Below are 15,388 nucleotides of genomic sequence, written 5' to 3'. Positions count from 1 at the left end.
TAATCCTGTCACAGTACTTCTCTGCACGTCCCCTTGTCGCAGAGAATTCCACGGATTGACTGTACTCTATGTAAAATACTATTTTCTTCACTTTCCTTAAACTTACTATCTTTTTGCCCATTGTCTGTTGCATCACACAGCATGCAGAGTAGAAACCATTTAAAATGTCAAAAAGAATGAGGAGGACTTGTGGCCCCTTAGAGACTAACAAATTTATTTGAGCATAAGCTTTCGTGAGCTAAAACTCACTTATCGGATGCATGCAGAGGAAAATACAGTAGGAAGATATATATACACAGAGAACATGAAAAAATGGGTGTTGCCATACCAACTGTAACAGACTAATTAAGGTGGGCTATTATCAGCAGGAGAAAAAAATGATAATCAGAATGGCCCATTTCAAACAGTTGACAAGAAGGTGTGAGTACCAATAGGGGGAAAATTAGCATGGGGAAATAGGGTTTTTTTTGTTGGAGAATTGCGACTTTTAGGTTTGAAATTGAGTGACCAGGGAGGTTGAAGTGTTCTCCGACTGGTTTTTGAATGTTATAATTCTTGACATCTGATTTGTGTCCATTTATTCTTTTGCGTAGAGATTGTGTAGGACCTAATCACATCAGCCACACCATCAGAGGCTCGTTCGCCTGCACATCTACCAATGTGATATATGCCAGCAATGCCAGTAATGCCCCTCTGCCGTGTACATTGGCCAAACCAGACAATCTCTACGCAAAAGAATGATAACATTCAAAAATCAGTCGGAGAACACCTGGTCACTCAATTTCAGACCTAAAAGACTCCAACGAGAAACTGCAGAACTGGAATTAATTTGTAAACTGGACACCATCAAATTAGGCTTGAATAAAGAGTGGGAGTGGGTGGGTCATTACACAAAGTAAAAATTATTTCTCCATGCTAATTTCCCCCCATTAGTCTCGTTACAGTTGGTATGGCAACACCCATTTTTTCATGTTCTCTGTGTATATATATCTTCCTACTGTATTCTCCACTGCATGCATCCGGTGAAGTGTATTTTAGCCCACGAAAGCTTACGCTCAAATAAATTTGTTAGTCTCTAAGGTGCCACAAGTGTACTCCTCATTCTTTTTGCTGATGCAGACTAACATGGCTACCACTCTGAAACATTTAAAATGTCAGAATTTTCCCAGACTTGAAGAAGAGTTCAGTGTGGCTTGAAAGCTTGTCTCTCGCCAACAGAAGTTGGTCCAATAAGAAATATTACCTCACCCAATTTGTCTCTCCGGAATTTGCTGGTGGCAGGGTGCTGTCCCAGAGTATGCCCCCTGGTGGCACAGCAGAACCCTGCAGGGACACCTCTGTTCCCTCTGGCTTCTCCCAACTAACTGATTCGCAGCCCTAAGTACTTAAAGTAATATTCCCCTTCCTGGAGTCCAATTAAGTCTTTATAAAAATAGTGTCTTCTGTGGCCCCTTCAGGTCCACACTCTACACCTAGTTAAGGAATTCCTTAGCCCACAGTCTTGAGGCTATGCAGTGGTTCAAGCTGGCTTCCCCAGCCCATCTGTAGCCAGGTTTCAGCATTGCTTCATGGAGCTTCCCTTCTCTCCTGTGGAGTCAGCTGACAGCTGGGTTTTATCCTATTCAGGAGGTAACTCCTTATTTAAACCTGGTTCCCATTGCCCAGCTTGTCTGCTGCTCCCTTAAAGAGGCCATGTCATGGAACAGGATGGACTGGCCTTGAGTTCCCTGCCCCCTCCTTAAAGGGGACAGACCACCCTGCTACGTTGCCACTTGCTTCTCTCTCTCTTTCCTGTGCTTGATGTTCCTGCAATAGGGTTGTTCTCTATGGGAAAGGTTGTATGCAAGTCAGACCAGTTAGGTGATATCCAAATACACCGCACTTCATAGAGCCTGCCAAACATATTGTGCCTCCTTACAGCAATGGGAACATAACCTCCTGTTTTGATGGAGCATTTGAGAATAAAAATGCCCTTTATTTTCTGGAGTTCCTTGCTCTTTTGGCAGTTCCACTTTTCCGGTTTGGTACACTTATTACATACTATTTGGTATGAAATCATTCATATTCATTCAGACCGTCCCCAATAAAGAAAGGTTTAAAACTCATACCTACGGTACTCTCTTCTAGCCTTGCACACAATTTACTGGATTTCTGAATGGCTAGGGAGATTTACTTTCAATAGGTATGGAGCGTCAATTAAGGAATAATTAGATTTTTCCATCTACTTTTAAACACTTCATTTTCATGTGCAACTCATGGGAGGGAAAGCTTTAGAAAGTACTGGCCTTCCCTTCAGTTAGGGATTAATATTTTTCCTCCTTTCCAGTATATTATAGAAGTTTACTGGAGTCAACATCCACTGAGTACATTCTTTTACCTGACAACTTCGTACATTAATTTGCATACAGTGTGAGCAGAAAATGGTGTGCAGGTACAATTCATGTCATAGACAGCACATTTGAAAGGGGGAGTAGGAGGTTTTGCTATAAGGTAATTGCCTTAATGATGTGTTGTTCTCTTGCGTCTTGCCGAGTTTAGCTGATCGTCTGGTAAGATGCTGCTGTTATATATGCATTGCTTCTGTCTCAAAGTAGGTGAAACTTCATCACTTTAAACCCGTTTGCTACAAATTCGGAGAGGAATCTGCATTATTCTCATGCCACTGTGAGAGTTTCCCAGTATTGCTGGGTAAGCTACTGTAAAGTGTAGATTGCTCTATGAAATTTATATTCCATTTTTTTGGAAATAGGGCCTTTCTCTGTTTTTCCTGTACTTTGAACTGGGTGTGCAAGTACAGTAGTTCCTGGAAAGTCTTCTCACCACAAAGTCTTCTCACTTCCCTTTTATAGGGAAGATGCTGACTGCTAAGCAGAGAACACAAGTACTCAGCTTCTTGGAAGATCTGTTGAATAAGAGATACTTGTTGAAAAAATGTCATCTCTGTTAGAGTATTAAATTAGAAAACTAACTTAATGGGAAGGCTACGATAGAAAAGGGCAAAAGCCAGGCATCACTGAACTATTTCGGTCACTTTATACTCAATCCAGATTGAAACCCAGGGATCTGGAAGCAAAGCAGAAGGTCTACACCTCTCACCAGAGCCTGGTTTTTAATGTGTGCCATACTGTGACTGCCTAAAGGATGTCTTGGCTATTTAACTGTCTTGATTCCATCTGCTTGTTTAGATTTTTTTTTTTACAGTGTCCAGCCAACTTAAATGGGACATGTCTCTGAAACTATTTTATGTATTGTTCTAGGATGAGGTTTTCAGGAGTGCTCAGTGTTGGCCTGCCCCTACTTCCCTGGAAGTCAGTGGTATTTTAACCCTGAATTTGGTAGGGCAGGCTTAGGCCAACACTGATGGCTTTTAAAATGCCACCCAGAATGAACACCTGGATCATCATAACGGAAAGATTAGAAAAAAGATAATCTCTGTTTTCATTGTGTTTTGGCAGCCTCTTGTGCATTGTAAGCTTAACTGTTTTCTTTCTTTAGTCAGTCAGGTTACTGGTTACTGTGGCTCTTTTTAACAACAGGGATTTAAAAACAAAATAAAAAATAGGAAAATTTGATTGTAAAATCCCCCAAATTGGAGGCTTAGTGGCAGGTGAAATATATGGAACTGTTAACTCATTTATTTCAAATTGACTAGATTTCAAGTTTCTGATGTCCCTTTAAGTGCCCAGTGATATAAAATAGCCTGGATAAACTAATGACCTGGAAAATTGAACTTAAACTCATTTTTGGCTTTCAAGTTTTTAACATAAGTGACCACATGCAATCAGTTTTAACTCTCCTTTGACAAAATATTTTTGCCCAGTGGGATGTTTTTGTAAAAGTGATGACTCATTCAGCAAGAAGTTATGGCCTCTGTATGCAGGAGGCGAGACTAGATTATAACAGCCACTGTTCCTTCATCACACTTTACTCTCAAATTTTCCCCAACAGTCACTTAAAGGTTTAAGAAAGCTGGAGTCATGTAAATGGCTCTTCTCTTTGGTGAGGGGGTGTGAGGTCATTGGAGTGGAATTCAAAGCACTCTCCCCCATCTCCATTGTCCTAGGACTTGGCACACTGCATTGCTCTTACCACTGCTTGCGATATCCTTAGGAGCGAGATCAAGCTTGGGAACTGGATCCCAACTCTCAAGGGACAGCACAAGAAATTGCCATTAAACCACCAGGCAATTCTAAACAAGTTGAAACTTATTCTGGGAGAAGCCCCTCCTTCGCAGCTGGCCCTGGGTTGAGGATTTTTATAGCCAGTTTCTCCCTCAAGTAATGGTGGTGCCGTCAACCCCCCAGAAAACAAGATTTTTAAAGAAAAACACTTGCCCAAACGTAAACCTGATTGACATGGCTGGGGCAGAAATGAGTTGAAACTGTTTTGAGACCAGTATAAAAATAACTAAATGCTCTCTGCCCTGTGGCAGTTGCATCAGAATTACTGTACTGATAAAAATAGGGAATTTGGAGTTGGATATGCCAGCTTCCCAAAGTTCACATGTGTACTTGCTGTCTCTTGTGTCTTGCTTTTTCTTTTCAGGCTCTAGATCCTTACTCTGTCAATCCCTCTGTGTGATGTGATTTTATCCAATAGCTTTTCATTATATATGTTTACTGTATGCATGAATATTCAGTTATTTATCAGAGCAGAGCATGCCTCTTCCCTTTCCCTTGGGTTTATCCCCTTTACACAGTAGGACTGTAGACTGAGAGACTGCATCCCCTGAGAGCTTTTGGTGCATGTGAAGTTTCCTAAACCAATTCCTTGAAGTCTTTTTACCAGTATGTGCCATTATATCTTTAGTTACTAACATACTGGTTTTCAAAGACTACCTTCTTTATGAAATGGCTTAGCGGGAATGGGAAAACTGACAGCAGCAGCATCCTCAGGCAGATGATGCTGTAAGTTATCCCATTCCCATTCATTTGCGTGAAGATTATTTTGCTAAAACATAGTAAGCATTAATACCTGTTCCTTTCTATTGAATGGATAGTGTATCTGCAAAACTGCTTCTGCAAGTTGTTGTCAGTCTCCTCCTCTTCTTAGGATGAATTAAAATCCTTTTAGTAACAAGAATATTAATGCACTCGTGTCACCGCCACCGCATCTTGCTAAACACTTCTGCTAAAGTAAAACATACTGCTGCCTATGTAAGAGACAGATGTTGATATCCTTACTCACACTGACTCGTCCATGGAACTACTCATGGAGCAAGGCACTGAAGTGGGGCTGCCTGTGCAATAAGGTGCTGTTCAACATAAGTAATTGAACTAGAATCTGGCCCTAAATTATTAGTATACTTGCCACCAGTCTTGCTTTCTAGTGGTGTTAACATCCCTAGACATACTGCCGATACTCAGGGCATTTATCAAAGATACAGTATGTGTTTGATGTAGCCTCATTGTTATCACTGGATTCTGGACTCCTATTCTTTAAAATTGCTGTCAATAAAACATGCTCTAACTTGGGACCCATGAGTCTACACATGTTGTGCATTAATGATGACATAGAGAAATCCTGGTGCCACGTGTTTATAAATACTTATATTCTATCAACTTGGATGATTAATGTATAAATTTAATCTACAATTTTACAAATGCTAAATTCCTGCTTTTGGAGAGACAGGGTGAGTGACGTAATATCTTGTATTGGGCCAACTTCTGTTGGGGAGGGAGACCAGCTTTTGAGCTGAAGAAGAACTCTCACCAACAGAAGTTGGTCCAATAAAAGATATTACCTCACTCGCCTTATGTCTCTAATACCTTGGGACCGACATGGCTACAACAACACTAAATTACCACTGTGATTCTCTCTGCGGGGAGAACCTCCTTACTGAGACGTAATGTGCATCACCATTGTTACAGAAGAGCAGAACATTTATTGGAACTCTTCAGAGTGGAGAATTTTACCCTTTGTACTGTAAGGTGGATTCTCTACAGTCAATGTAGTGAGCTAATGTCCTTTGAAAGACTGACCATACAAATGCATAATCGCGAGGTGGTTTAGTGGCGTTAACTGGAAAGTGTTATGCTGCACTGAGGGATGTCACCATTTCTTCATTATTCAATATGCCCTAAATTGAGGGGTTTGCAGAAAAACAGTAAGTAGTTGCCAGAGGGAACCCCAAATATTAAGTTAGTATAGAGTGAGACATACACACATGCTTCCATAATTATAAGTATGAGGTATAGTAACAGTGCCATTGTTTTAGTGTGATGCAAGTCAGCAGTGGTGACACTAACCTTCGAAGTAGCACTGTGTTATCCTTCTGAGGCTGGGGTCCCATTTTGCTAGGTACTGGGCAAACAGATAGATGACAGTCCCTGCCCCAAAGATTTAGGACTTAACTCGTCAGGGGTAGTCAGCACCATTGCACATCAGGTCATTAATTTTTACACAGCACGGCCGTACTGGTTTTGTTTGTTTTTGAGGAGTAAGCAGTTTTAAAATCCTTTTCTAAGTTGATAAAGTTTCCAAGACTGAGTGTTGTAAGGGGGAAATTGCTGATATTTTTTTGTTTTTGCTGCATGGTTACTCTGTTACTGTATTTTATGGGGTTCCAGTTTTTTTTCCAACTAGAGTGCAAGATTGGCACCTCTTTGGTTTTTAATGAATCCAAATAATTCAACGTAATAGCAATTCATTTTTTTTAATGTATGGAGACTGACAAGAACTGCATAGCATTAGTCTATTAAGAAGCAGAAGACTATATGCTATGTTCATTGAAGACAATCAAATTGACTAGATTTGATTTATGAATAGAAAGCCTGTTTGAAGGAGATTTCAACTAGATGTGCTGACATGTTCTCCAGTGGAGGTGGTTTTTGTTTTCTTCCGTGTCAGGATATTACTATACCTTTGCACTATATGAAGGGAAACAGATTGTTTCAGTAATAGCAAACCTTAAATTATATGAAACAATAGAAACTGTTAAGTCAAAAGAAATGAAAGCTTCAATGGAAAACATGTATCCATCTACTGTGGATAATTTCAATCTGGAATATCCAGAATTAAACTTCCATTTGTTTGTAAAAGAAATGGGGAAAGCAAACGAAGAAACCAACCTGTATTTTTATTTCCTTGCTCAGTCCCAATCAGTCTGTGCTGTGATGCTGGCTGATTGAGGCATGCATGAAGTATGGAATCAACTTCTCAGACAGAGCTTTGATTTGATTGTCCTTTCTATTCAGGCTTTGGCGCTAGTGGTGGTCATGAGGAATAATGGCTGATGGTTGTGATTTTTCTTTATTTCGAGCATGTTCGCAATGCACTTCAACTCCTTTATCACGGTTATCTATTTATTGACTGGAAACTTGCAAAGATAAAGTTGCCATACTGCACGGCCTAGTAGGAGCTTTATTTTTTAGGCCATGAACAGATGTCAGACTAGAACTTTAATTTTTCTTCTCTTTTAGAAGGGTTATAAGTTGCGATGCCTTTCAAGGGAGAGGTGCAATATGTGGAGGGAGCTTTTTTGTTGCGATGGTATTTATACAACAGACATTTGTGTTGACTTCTTGAAGTTTCTAAATGTGACGATTAACTGTAGCTACAGGAATGTGTTAAATGTAGCAATTACAATAAGAAGAAATAACTTGTATACCGGCAGAGTTACTCTGCTAGTTGATTTTGGCTTTCCTCTTGACTGACAAGCATATGATAGCCTTTCGATAATCTCTGTCCCTGAGAGAAATGAAACATTTTTGATATCGGTAAAGTATGTTGAAAGGAGTGATACAGTGATTGTAAACATGTAAAGGGAAACAAGTTAGAAGCTTTATTTAATTTCCTTTTCTGCTCCTCTGGTTTGATTGGGTTTTTAAAATCAGTCACTAGATGAGAGAGAGTAAAATAAAATCCTCAGGGCAGACTCAACTTCGCACAGGGGAATGTACTTCTCTGACAACTGCATTGTTTTTATTAGGGTTTTTGCAACTGTAGTAAAGGAATCCAAGAAAGTTTCCTAAATTAAAAGCATCTTGTGCTCCTATTTGTCAGCAGTGGTTGAAGGGAAAACAAAAAAAGTAAATGTTCGTCTATAAGGAGGTGGCAAATGAGAGAGAAGGAAAGGTAAACAGGGAACTCTTCAATATAAATTCGGAGAACATGAGATCACACTCTGCATTGCCTTTTTAGGACCCCAGCATTACAGAAAAGGCCTCTTAAAAGACTTTTTGCTTTGAAGTGTGAAATGGGTGCTGCTTGCCCATCTGAGTGGAATTGGTGAGTTGTGCTCTAACTACGTTTGTTTCTTAGCCTTGGAAGACCCTGATAGTGCAGTGGATGACAGAGACAGTGACTACCGCAGTGAGACCAGCAACAGCATTCCTCCTCCTTACCACACAATCTCACAGCCCAACGCTTCTGTGCACCAGTTCACTGTGCCCTCTCGCCTGCAGCAGCAGGGTGTGTCTCGGGACTCCTGCATGGACTCCATGCAGAGCTGTGATCTGGATTACCGGGAACGTATGGCCATCAGGTGGGTGCTGACTTTAAAACTGTAGCTCTTTCTCTGCCATTTGAAAGTTTACTGTAGATCCTGAAAGCATAATGCAAACTGATGAGGGACAGCCTAGAGGTTTTAAAAGTATTGTAATAAGACAGCACAAGGTATCCTCACCTGCCTTGTGAATAGACGTGCTCTTCTAGTCTAAATCTCCACCTTTGAATAACACAAGTACTGTGGCAGATCCTGCAGCCTAGTTTCATAAAAGAATTTTTAGAATGTGTTGAAACTTAGGAGCTTGATTGGTTCTATTTTTCCTTAAATAAATAAATAAAAGGGTAGAATGCTTGAAAATGTCATCTGGCAATTGTGTGCTACCTTTAGAAGCAAATGAAACTCAGTGTAGCAGTGCTGTCCTATGGTAAATTTCCTCTTCACTGGTGACAAATTAATTTTCTGTTTCACGTTAGCTGTTATCCCTCTATCAGCTGCTCACACAAAGATTATTCAAGGAAGGAGCCTTTGTCTCTTCCCTTTTTCCTACCTGTTAGCACATAGCACTGTTGCATAACATGGGTTTTGCCTCAGTGTGTACCTGGCGCTGTAAGAAAGTACGGGTTTATTGCCAGAAATTGATATCCCCCCAGATCTTTTTCAATTTAAGGTGGTGTTTTGCACATAGCAGAACATTATACAGTCTATGTGGTTCTTCTTTTGATCACAAATCAGCATTTCTCAACCATTACTTCACCCTGTCCAGCTCATTAGGTGAATAATAATAATAATCGTATTGCTTAAGAGCCCTAGTCGGGAACCAGGATGCCATACAAACACTTAGCAAGAACACAGGCCCACAAAGCTTACAATCTAAATATATGAAAAAGAACAGGTGGATGCAACAGATAGGCAGTGGGAGCACAAGGAGACAATGTTAGTGAGCTTGATAGGCATAGGTTTTGGAGAAATAGGACATGATGCTTTGATATACACTTCATGTGCTGAAATAATCTGGAAGGGAAGGGTAGTCGCTTGAACATATATCTACCAAAAAAGTGAGAGGTGCAGAGTTTTTCACTTTCTATATCAAACTGGTCCTATTCCCAAACCTTTGGCATACCTCCCTAACTGAGGGTACACTTGCATTCTGAAGTCTAGACATCAGTTGTTCTCATGGGTTGTGCTTATGTTTAATGGCATATCCTTAACTGTGGTGGTTTTATTATAGTGATCATACAGTTAACTCAGTCAGTTAGTATCTAATTAGAAATACCTTATTTTACCAGTAAAATTCAGCTTTTACTTTGTCACTGCTAATGGGACTTTGTGGTATGTGTATTTTTGTACTTTTATCTATAACAGTGTGATGTATTGTTCTCAATGCATTCTAGACCATTAAACACATAATCAGATTCTTTCTCATGCATCCTGTGCAGTAGATAAGTTACTACACATAGGACTTCCTATTCAATTATTTCAAACTCTTATTGTCATCTGTCCTTGCGCAGACGTGTCAGTGTGGCTTTGCTACATAGGCTTATTTTTTGCCCACTTTATCAAAATAGCATTTTTTTAAAAAAAATTCTAACATTAGGTGGCTGCTAGTGGATTTTCTGTGCGGGAAGGGGATTGTGTGTGTGGTGGTGGTGGGGATTGCTTGTGCTTGCTGTTTACATTGCGCCCAGCTCCAGCATCTGTTTGTAAATTCGCCGTTTGTTCACAAACCAGTACAATTAATTCAGGGGAGTCTGATGGCCTGTGTTATGCAGGAGGTCAGACCAGATGATCACAGTGGTCCCTTCTGGTCTTATAACCTGTAAATCTCTTAATCTCTTGGTTTCCAAATTTGAGTCCCAATAAAGAACTCCTTCTGCATCATTACTGGTGATTTGTCCTCCAGCTCTATGTGTTTATGCTTGTAATTCTTTTGCAGTGTGAGCTGAGTGATTCACATCTGCAAAATGCTTGCTTTTATTGCATCTTGAACTCTTTACCTAGGGAGATGGTAGATTCTCCATCATTTGCAGTCTTTGGGTCGAGACTGGATATCTTTTTGACGGATATGCTCTAGCTCAAACAGAAGTTATGGGTTTGAGGCAGAAATTATTGAGTGAGGTTCTTTAGCCTCTGCTGTGCAGGAGGCCAGACTACATGATCCCTTTTGGCCTTAAAATCTACGAATCTGTCACCACATCCTTGTGTTGGACAGATTTGTATTTCATTATGATTGCACATTGCAAACAAATCTCTCTGCCACTTCGCTTGCATACTGTCCTTTTGCTTTGGTATGAATTCTTAATTAGATACACTTCTGTTCTTTCGCTGCTTGCTAAGAGCTTGACTACATTAGGGGTTTTTGCACTGGTATAGCTAGACCAGTGCTGTCCCTCAGCATAGATGCACTGTACTGCTAAAAGCAAGGCTTGTGCTGGTGCTACTTTACCCCTGTGGGTGGTGATAATGCCTAGCTCTTTTCATCAGCAGATCCCAAAGGAGGTCAGTATCCTTATCCCCATTTTACAGTTGGGGAAACATGCTCACTGGGGGATTGCCCTAATCAGGCTGCATCTGTGCAGCTTCATGGCTATGAAAATCCAGAATGCAGACATGCTCGAATGCTTTGATTTGTGAAGAAGAATTTCCAAGGCCTCTGTAAAGGCCTGCTGTTTTTTGGAAAATCAGTTGTCCAGAGCTTGAACTGGTTAAAGAATTCTGTGATGAAAGTATGATTGGTTAGTTGTTTGAGTGGTTGCAGACATGTATTCCACTCAGGTGTGGTAGCGCCAAATGTACCAACATCAGAGGTTTTTCCTTCAGCAGTACTTGTGAGGGCAGTACACATGCCCTGTGTCTCCTTGTGGCTTGTCCTGAGATTATGTAATGTGGCATCCTGTCCCCCTTCAATTACTACTTACTGCCAGTGGCCTTAGTCGCAGCTATCCGTGTGTGAGGCTTTTCCTGGTGGTTTTTTCCCTCTCTGTGTTTGTCACCAAGTTTTTTTCACTTTGTGAATAGCTTTGATAGTTGTTAGTGGTACCTATAGTCTAGTTAGCTGCCTTCTGCCTCTGGAGTGGCAACAGACAGACCCTGGGACCCTGATTTTCCCTCAGAAAGAGAAAAGGGGTCACTCTGCATTTTGAAAACTGTCTCAAAAGAGGCTCCACAAGATGAATCAGGGATTCACTGGACATTGAATTCAGTACCTAAGGACACAGTTGTGACACTACCATTTTCGGTACCTTTGAGCCCACAGAAGTGGAATCGCTCTGCTTGTCTGTGCCACCCTCATTGCTACCTCAGGACTCAGTGGGTCTGTTGATACCACTTGCAATTCCAGGCCCTTCAACTTCTTCAACGCTGGGGCTAAGGTTGATGCCATCGACTTATTCAGTGCCAGTGATGAAACACATGCTGCCTTCAGCACAGGTGACTGTGGGCTTGGTATTGGTGCACTCCTGCTCTGTGGCACTGTCTGCATCCTCACCTTGGTGCCAGGGGCCTTAGATTCCCCTCTGAGCCTGCACAGACTCAGTCATGCTCCTCAGCACCGACAGGAAGCGATTTTCTGGACTTTTTGGCAACCTGTCCTGTACCAACAACACACCCATCCTCAGGACTGACTTCGCACTTTTCTTGTTGGTTTATGGGTAAGTCAGGATATCCTGTGACCCCAGCTCGGTGGCTTACGCCCATGCTCACAGACTATCCAGAGGGCTCTTTAGGTTCCAGTGTGGCGTCTTCTCCACATCTCGTCTCCTCCACGGTGGAAGAAATCTTGCAGGTCCTCTAAGCTCCCTGCAGGGGAAAGACATTGGTGCCAAGAGGGTTCCCATTCTTATAGCAATTACAAGCTATATTGGCCTCCTATGCTCTATTCCTTCTTGCAGTGTTCCTCCTGTGACTTGTGGAGAACTTTCCACTCTCACAGAGCTAGGACTCCACCCCAGTTGCAAGCAGACCTGCCTACCCTCAGAGGCATCAGCCTCTAGAGTAGCCCCCGCCGGGCTGTAGGAGAGTGTCCATCTTCTCGAGCCACAGCTCCCGGAGGACCCTTTGCCAGAGCAGCAACCACTCTCTCATGAGGCCACCTCACCTATACCAACTCCCTTCCCATCACGTCAGGCAGATCTAGGAGTCCTAGATTCCTCATCTCCCCTCTTAGCAGATTTTAAATCTTACCAGGATCTTCTCCAAAGGATTGCTTCAGCTCTGGTTATATGGGGAGAGTCACGCTGGCAGCTGTGGGGAGTTGCGGCGAACCTTCCACCTGCCCTGGCGGGGGGACCCAAGCAACCCCAGGCCAGGTGGAGGGACCCAGGTTCCCCACAACTGCCAATGCGGCTGTCCCCAACCTGGTTCTGGCCAGGGGGGCAGCTCGGAGCTGTAGCCCGGCCGCGATAAGAGCTGGGCAGGCAGCTGTGTGGAGCTACGGCGGACCCTCCACCTGCCCTGGGCATGGGGCCTGAACAGCCCCCTGCCCAGTGTCCCTGCCCCCTACGCCTCCTACCCAGGGCAGGTAGAGGATCTGTGCTGTGGTTCCTCACAGCTGCCTGCCCAGCTCTTACCATCAGCTGTGCACCGATACAAAATTTGTAACCACATCCACGCTGCTATTCGCAGAAATGGTCCAAGGAGATCCGCTTCCGCAGATGCGGATATGAAGCGGATACCCGCGGATTTGCAGGGTTCCACGCATGAGAGATCGGGCAGTATCAGCACAAACAGTATCTCTGTGGATTGCTTCCTGCATCCATTCAGCGTATGTCATAGCTAGTACTCCTCCTCCACAGATGAATCATAGAATATCAGGGTTGGAAGGGACCCCAGAAGGTCATCTAGTCCAACCCCCTGCTCGAAGCAGGACCAATTCCCAGTTAAATCATCCCAGCCAGGGCTTTGTCAAGCCTGACCTTAAAAACCTCTAAGGAAGGAGATTCTACCACCTCCCTAGGTAACGCATTCCAGTGTTTCACCACCCTCTTAGTGAAAAAGTTTTTCCTAATATCCAATCTAAACCTCCCCCATTGCAACTTGAGACCATTACTCCTCGTTCTGTCATCTGCTACCATTGAGAACAGTCTAGAGCCATCCTCTTTGGAACCCCCTTTCAGGTAGTTGAAAGCAGCTATCAAATCCCCCCTCATTCTTCTCTTCTGCAGACTAAACAATCCCAGCTCCCTCAGCCTCTCCTCATAAGTCATGTGCTCTAGACCCCTAATCATTTTTGTTGCCCTTCGCTGGACTCTCTCCAATTTATCCACATCCTTCTTGTAGTGTGGGGCCCAAAACTGGACACAGTACTCCAGATGAGGCCTCACCAGTGTCGAATAGAGGGGAACGATCACGTCCCTCGATCTGCTCGCTATGCCCCTACTTATACAATGTGCTTGGCTTAGTCAACAAGGGCCCAAGCTGCACCTGTGGCTTTCCTCGGGAATGTTCCCATTACTGGACATTTTATAGGGCTGCTGTTTGGTCCTCTGTGCATACATTTACTTGGTGCTGGGCTGTCACAGCCGCTTCTGATGGAAACGGTAATCGCTGTTCAAGTAAACGCCAATCCCATCTCCGAACTGTACTGCTTGGGAGTCACTTGAGTGGGATACATATCTACAACCACTTGAAGAAGAAAAAACAGTGACTTACCTGTTCTGTAACTGAGGTTGGTATGGACACATCTTCCACAACCCACCCTCCATCCCCTCTTCTTCAGTCTTAAACCAGCTTCTCCAGTGTGAAGGAACTGAGGGATGTCAGGGCGGTGCTGCTTTTATATAGCCCCAGTAGGGGTCATGAGGAGACAGAGGGCATGTTCACAGCCCCGACGGGTACTGCTAGGGGAAAAATCTCTGACACCGGTGCGTTTGGCACAAACCCAGCAGGGCACAATACACTTCTGCACCCACATCTTGAAGAAACAGCAGTTACAGAACAGGTAAGTCACTTTTTTCAATTGTTAAATTTCATAAGTATATCGGTCTGTGTGTAGGAAAACATTAAAGACAAGGCAAATCTGTTAAAAGGACTTTAGCAGCCTGTTTAGGTCCAAAACTACTTTCATTAAAAGTGAGCTGAATCTCAATCAGCCTCCTATTCAATCCATCTAACCACTTTTTTTGTGGCATGCAGGTCACCATATTATCTAAGTGCCCATGAGGATTTATGTCTAGATATCTGTTTTAAAAACTTCTCTAGAAATGAAAAGGAGTACTTGTGGCACCTTAGAGACTAACCAATTTATTTGAGCATAAGCTTTCAAGAGCTACAGCACGAAAGCTTATGCTCAAATAAATTGGTTAGTCTCTAAGGTGCCACAAGTACTCCTTTTCTTTTTGCGAATACAGACTAACACGGCTGTTACTCTGAAACCTCTCTAGAAATGCTGCATGAGAGAGCTTTCCTTTTCATGATGGTAGTTTGGATCCCCAGTCAGGGTGATCCTGGTCCTTTAAGATAAGAACATAGATTTTTATTTCCCTCTGCCCCAACCTGCCTAATATTTTTGTTTTGCTCTTTCTTAGACTAGCTCATGTTTTAGTCCCAATAATGATGTGACTCTAGAGTACCAGACTTCCTATCTGTGGGTTTTTTAGTTGAAATTTTATTTGCAATATTAAGTTTGGAATCAATATGTAACTACCTGTCTTCCTGCTCTTACTCTATTTACTTTCAAGGCGATATGATAGCATAGATTCCACTGTGAGTGGCCGATCTGACCTAGAATCTGCATCTGAGTCTAGTCAAATGACAAGCCGCCAGTACTCGCTAGAAAGCAGGCAGTCTCTAGATTTGTCCGATAGGTGGGTTAACCTCTTTACAGCTAGATGTTTGTCTAATCTCCTTGATGTTGCTGTTGTGATGTCATCTTGTGATATACTTCAGCCGACTTTCATTGTTTGCATGCCTTCACTGTATTTCCGAACTGTAGCTTAATGATGG

At 42.6% G+C, this 15,388-nt stretch overlaps 1 protein-coding gene across 8 annotated transcripts in view; it reads left to right on the top strand.

The window, feature by feature from the left end:
- The window catches only part of UNC13B (unc-13 homolog B), a 397,323-nt gene that overhangs the window by 138,595 nt on the left and 243,340 nt on the right, over positions 1-15,388 (top strand). For 4 of the 8 annotated variants that reach the window (XM_043546786.1, XM_043546787.1, XM_037902440.2 and 1 more), the window contains 2 exons: positions 8,263-8,485; positions 15,124-15,249. In XM_043546786.1, coding sequence (XP_043402721.1) covers positions 8,263-8,485; positions 15,124-15,249 — 349 coding nt within the window. The remainder of the gene's footprint in view (positions 1-8,262; positions 8,486-15,123; positions 15,250-15,388) is intronic. The other 4 variants (XM_043546788.1, XM_043546789.1, XM_037902441.2 and 1 more) reach the window with 1 other exon arrangement.

This window comes from Chelonia mydas, chromosome 5, assembly GCF_015237465.2.
Source record: "Chelonia mydas isolate rCheMyd1 chromosome 5, rCheMyd1.pri.v2, whole genome shotgun sequence".
Taxonomy (NCBI): Eukaryota; Metazoa; Chordata; order Testudines; family Cheloniidae; genus Chelonia; species Chelonia mydas.
Note: the sequence above shows the minus strand (reverse complement) of the source record. Positions and strands in the feature narration are given on the sequence as shown.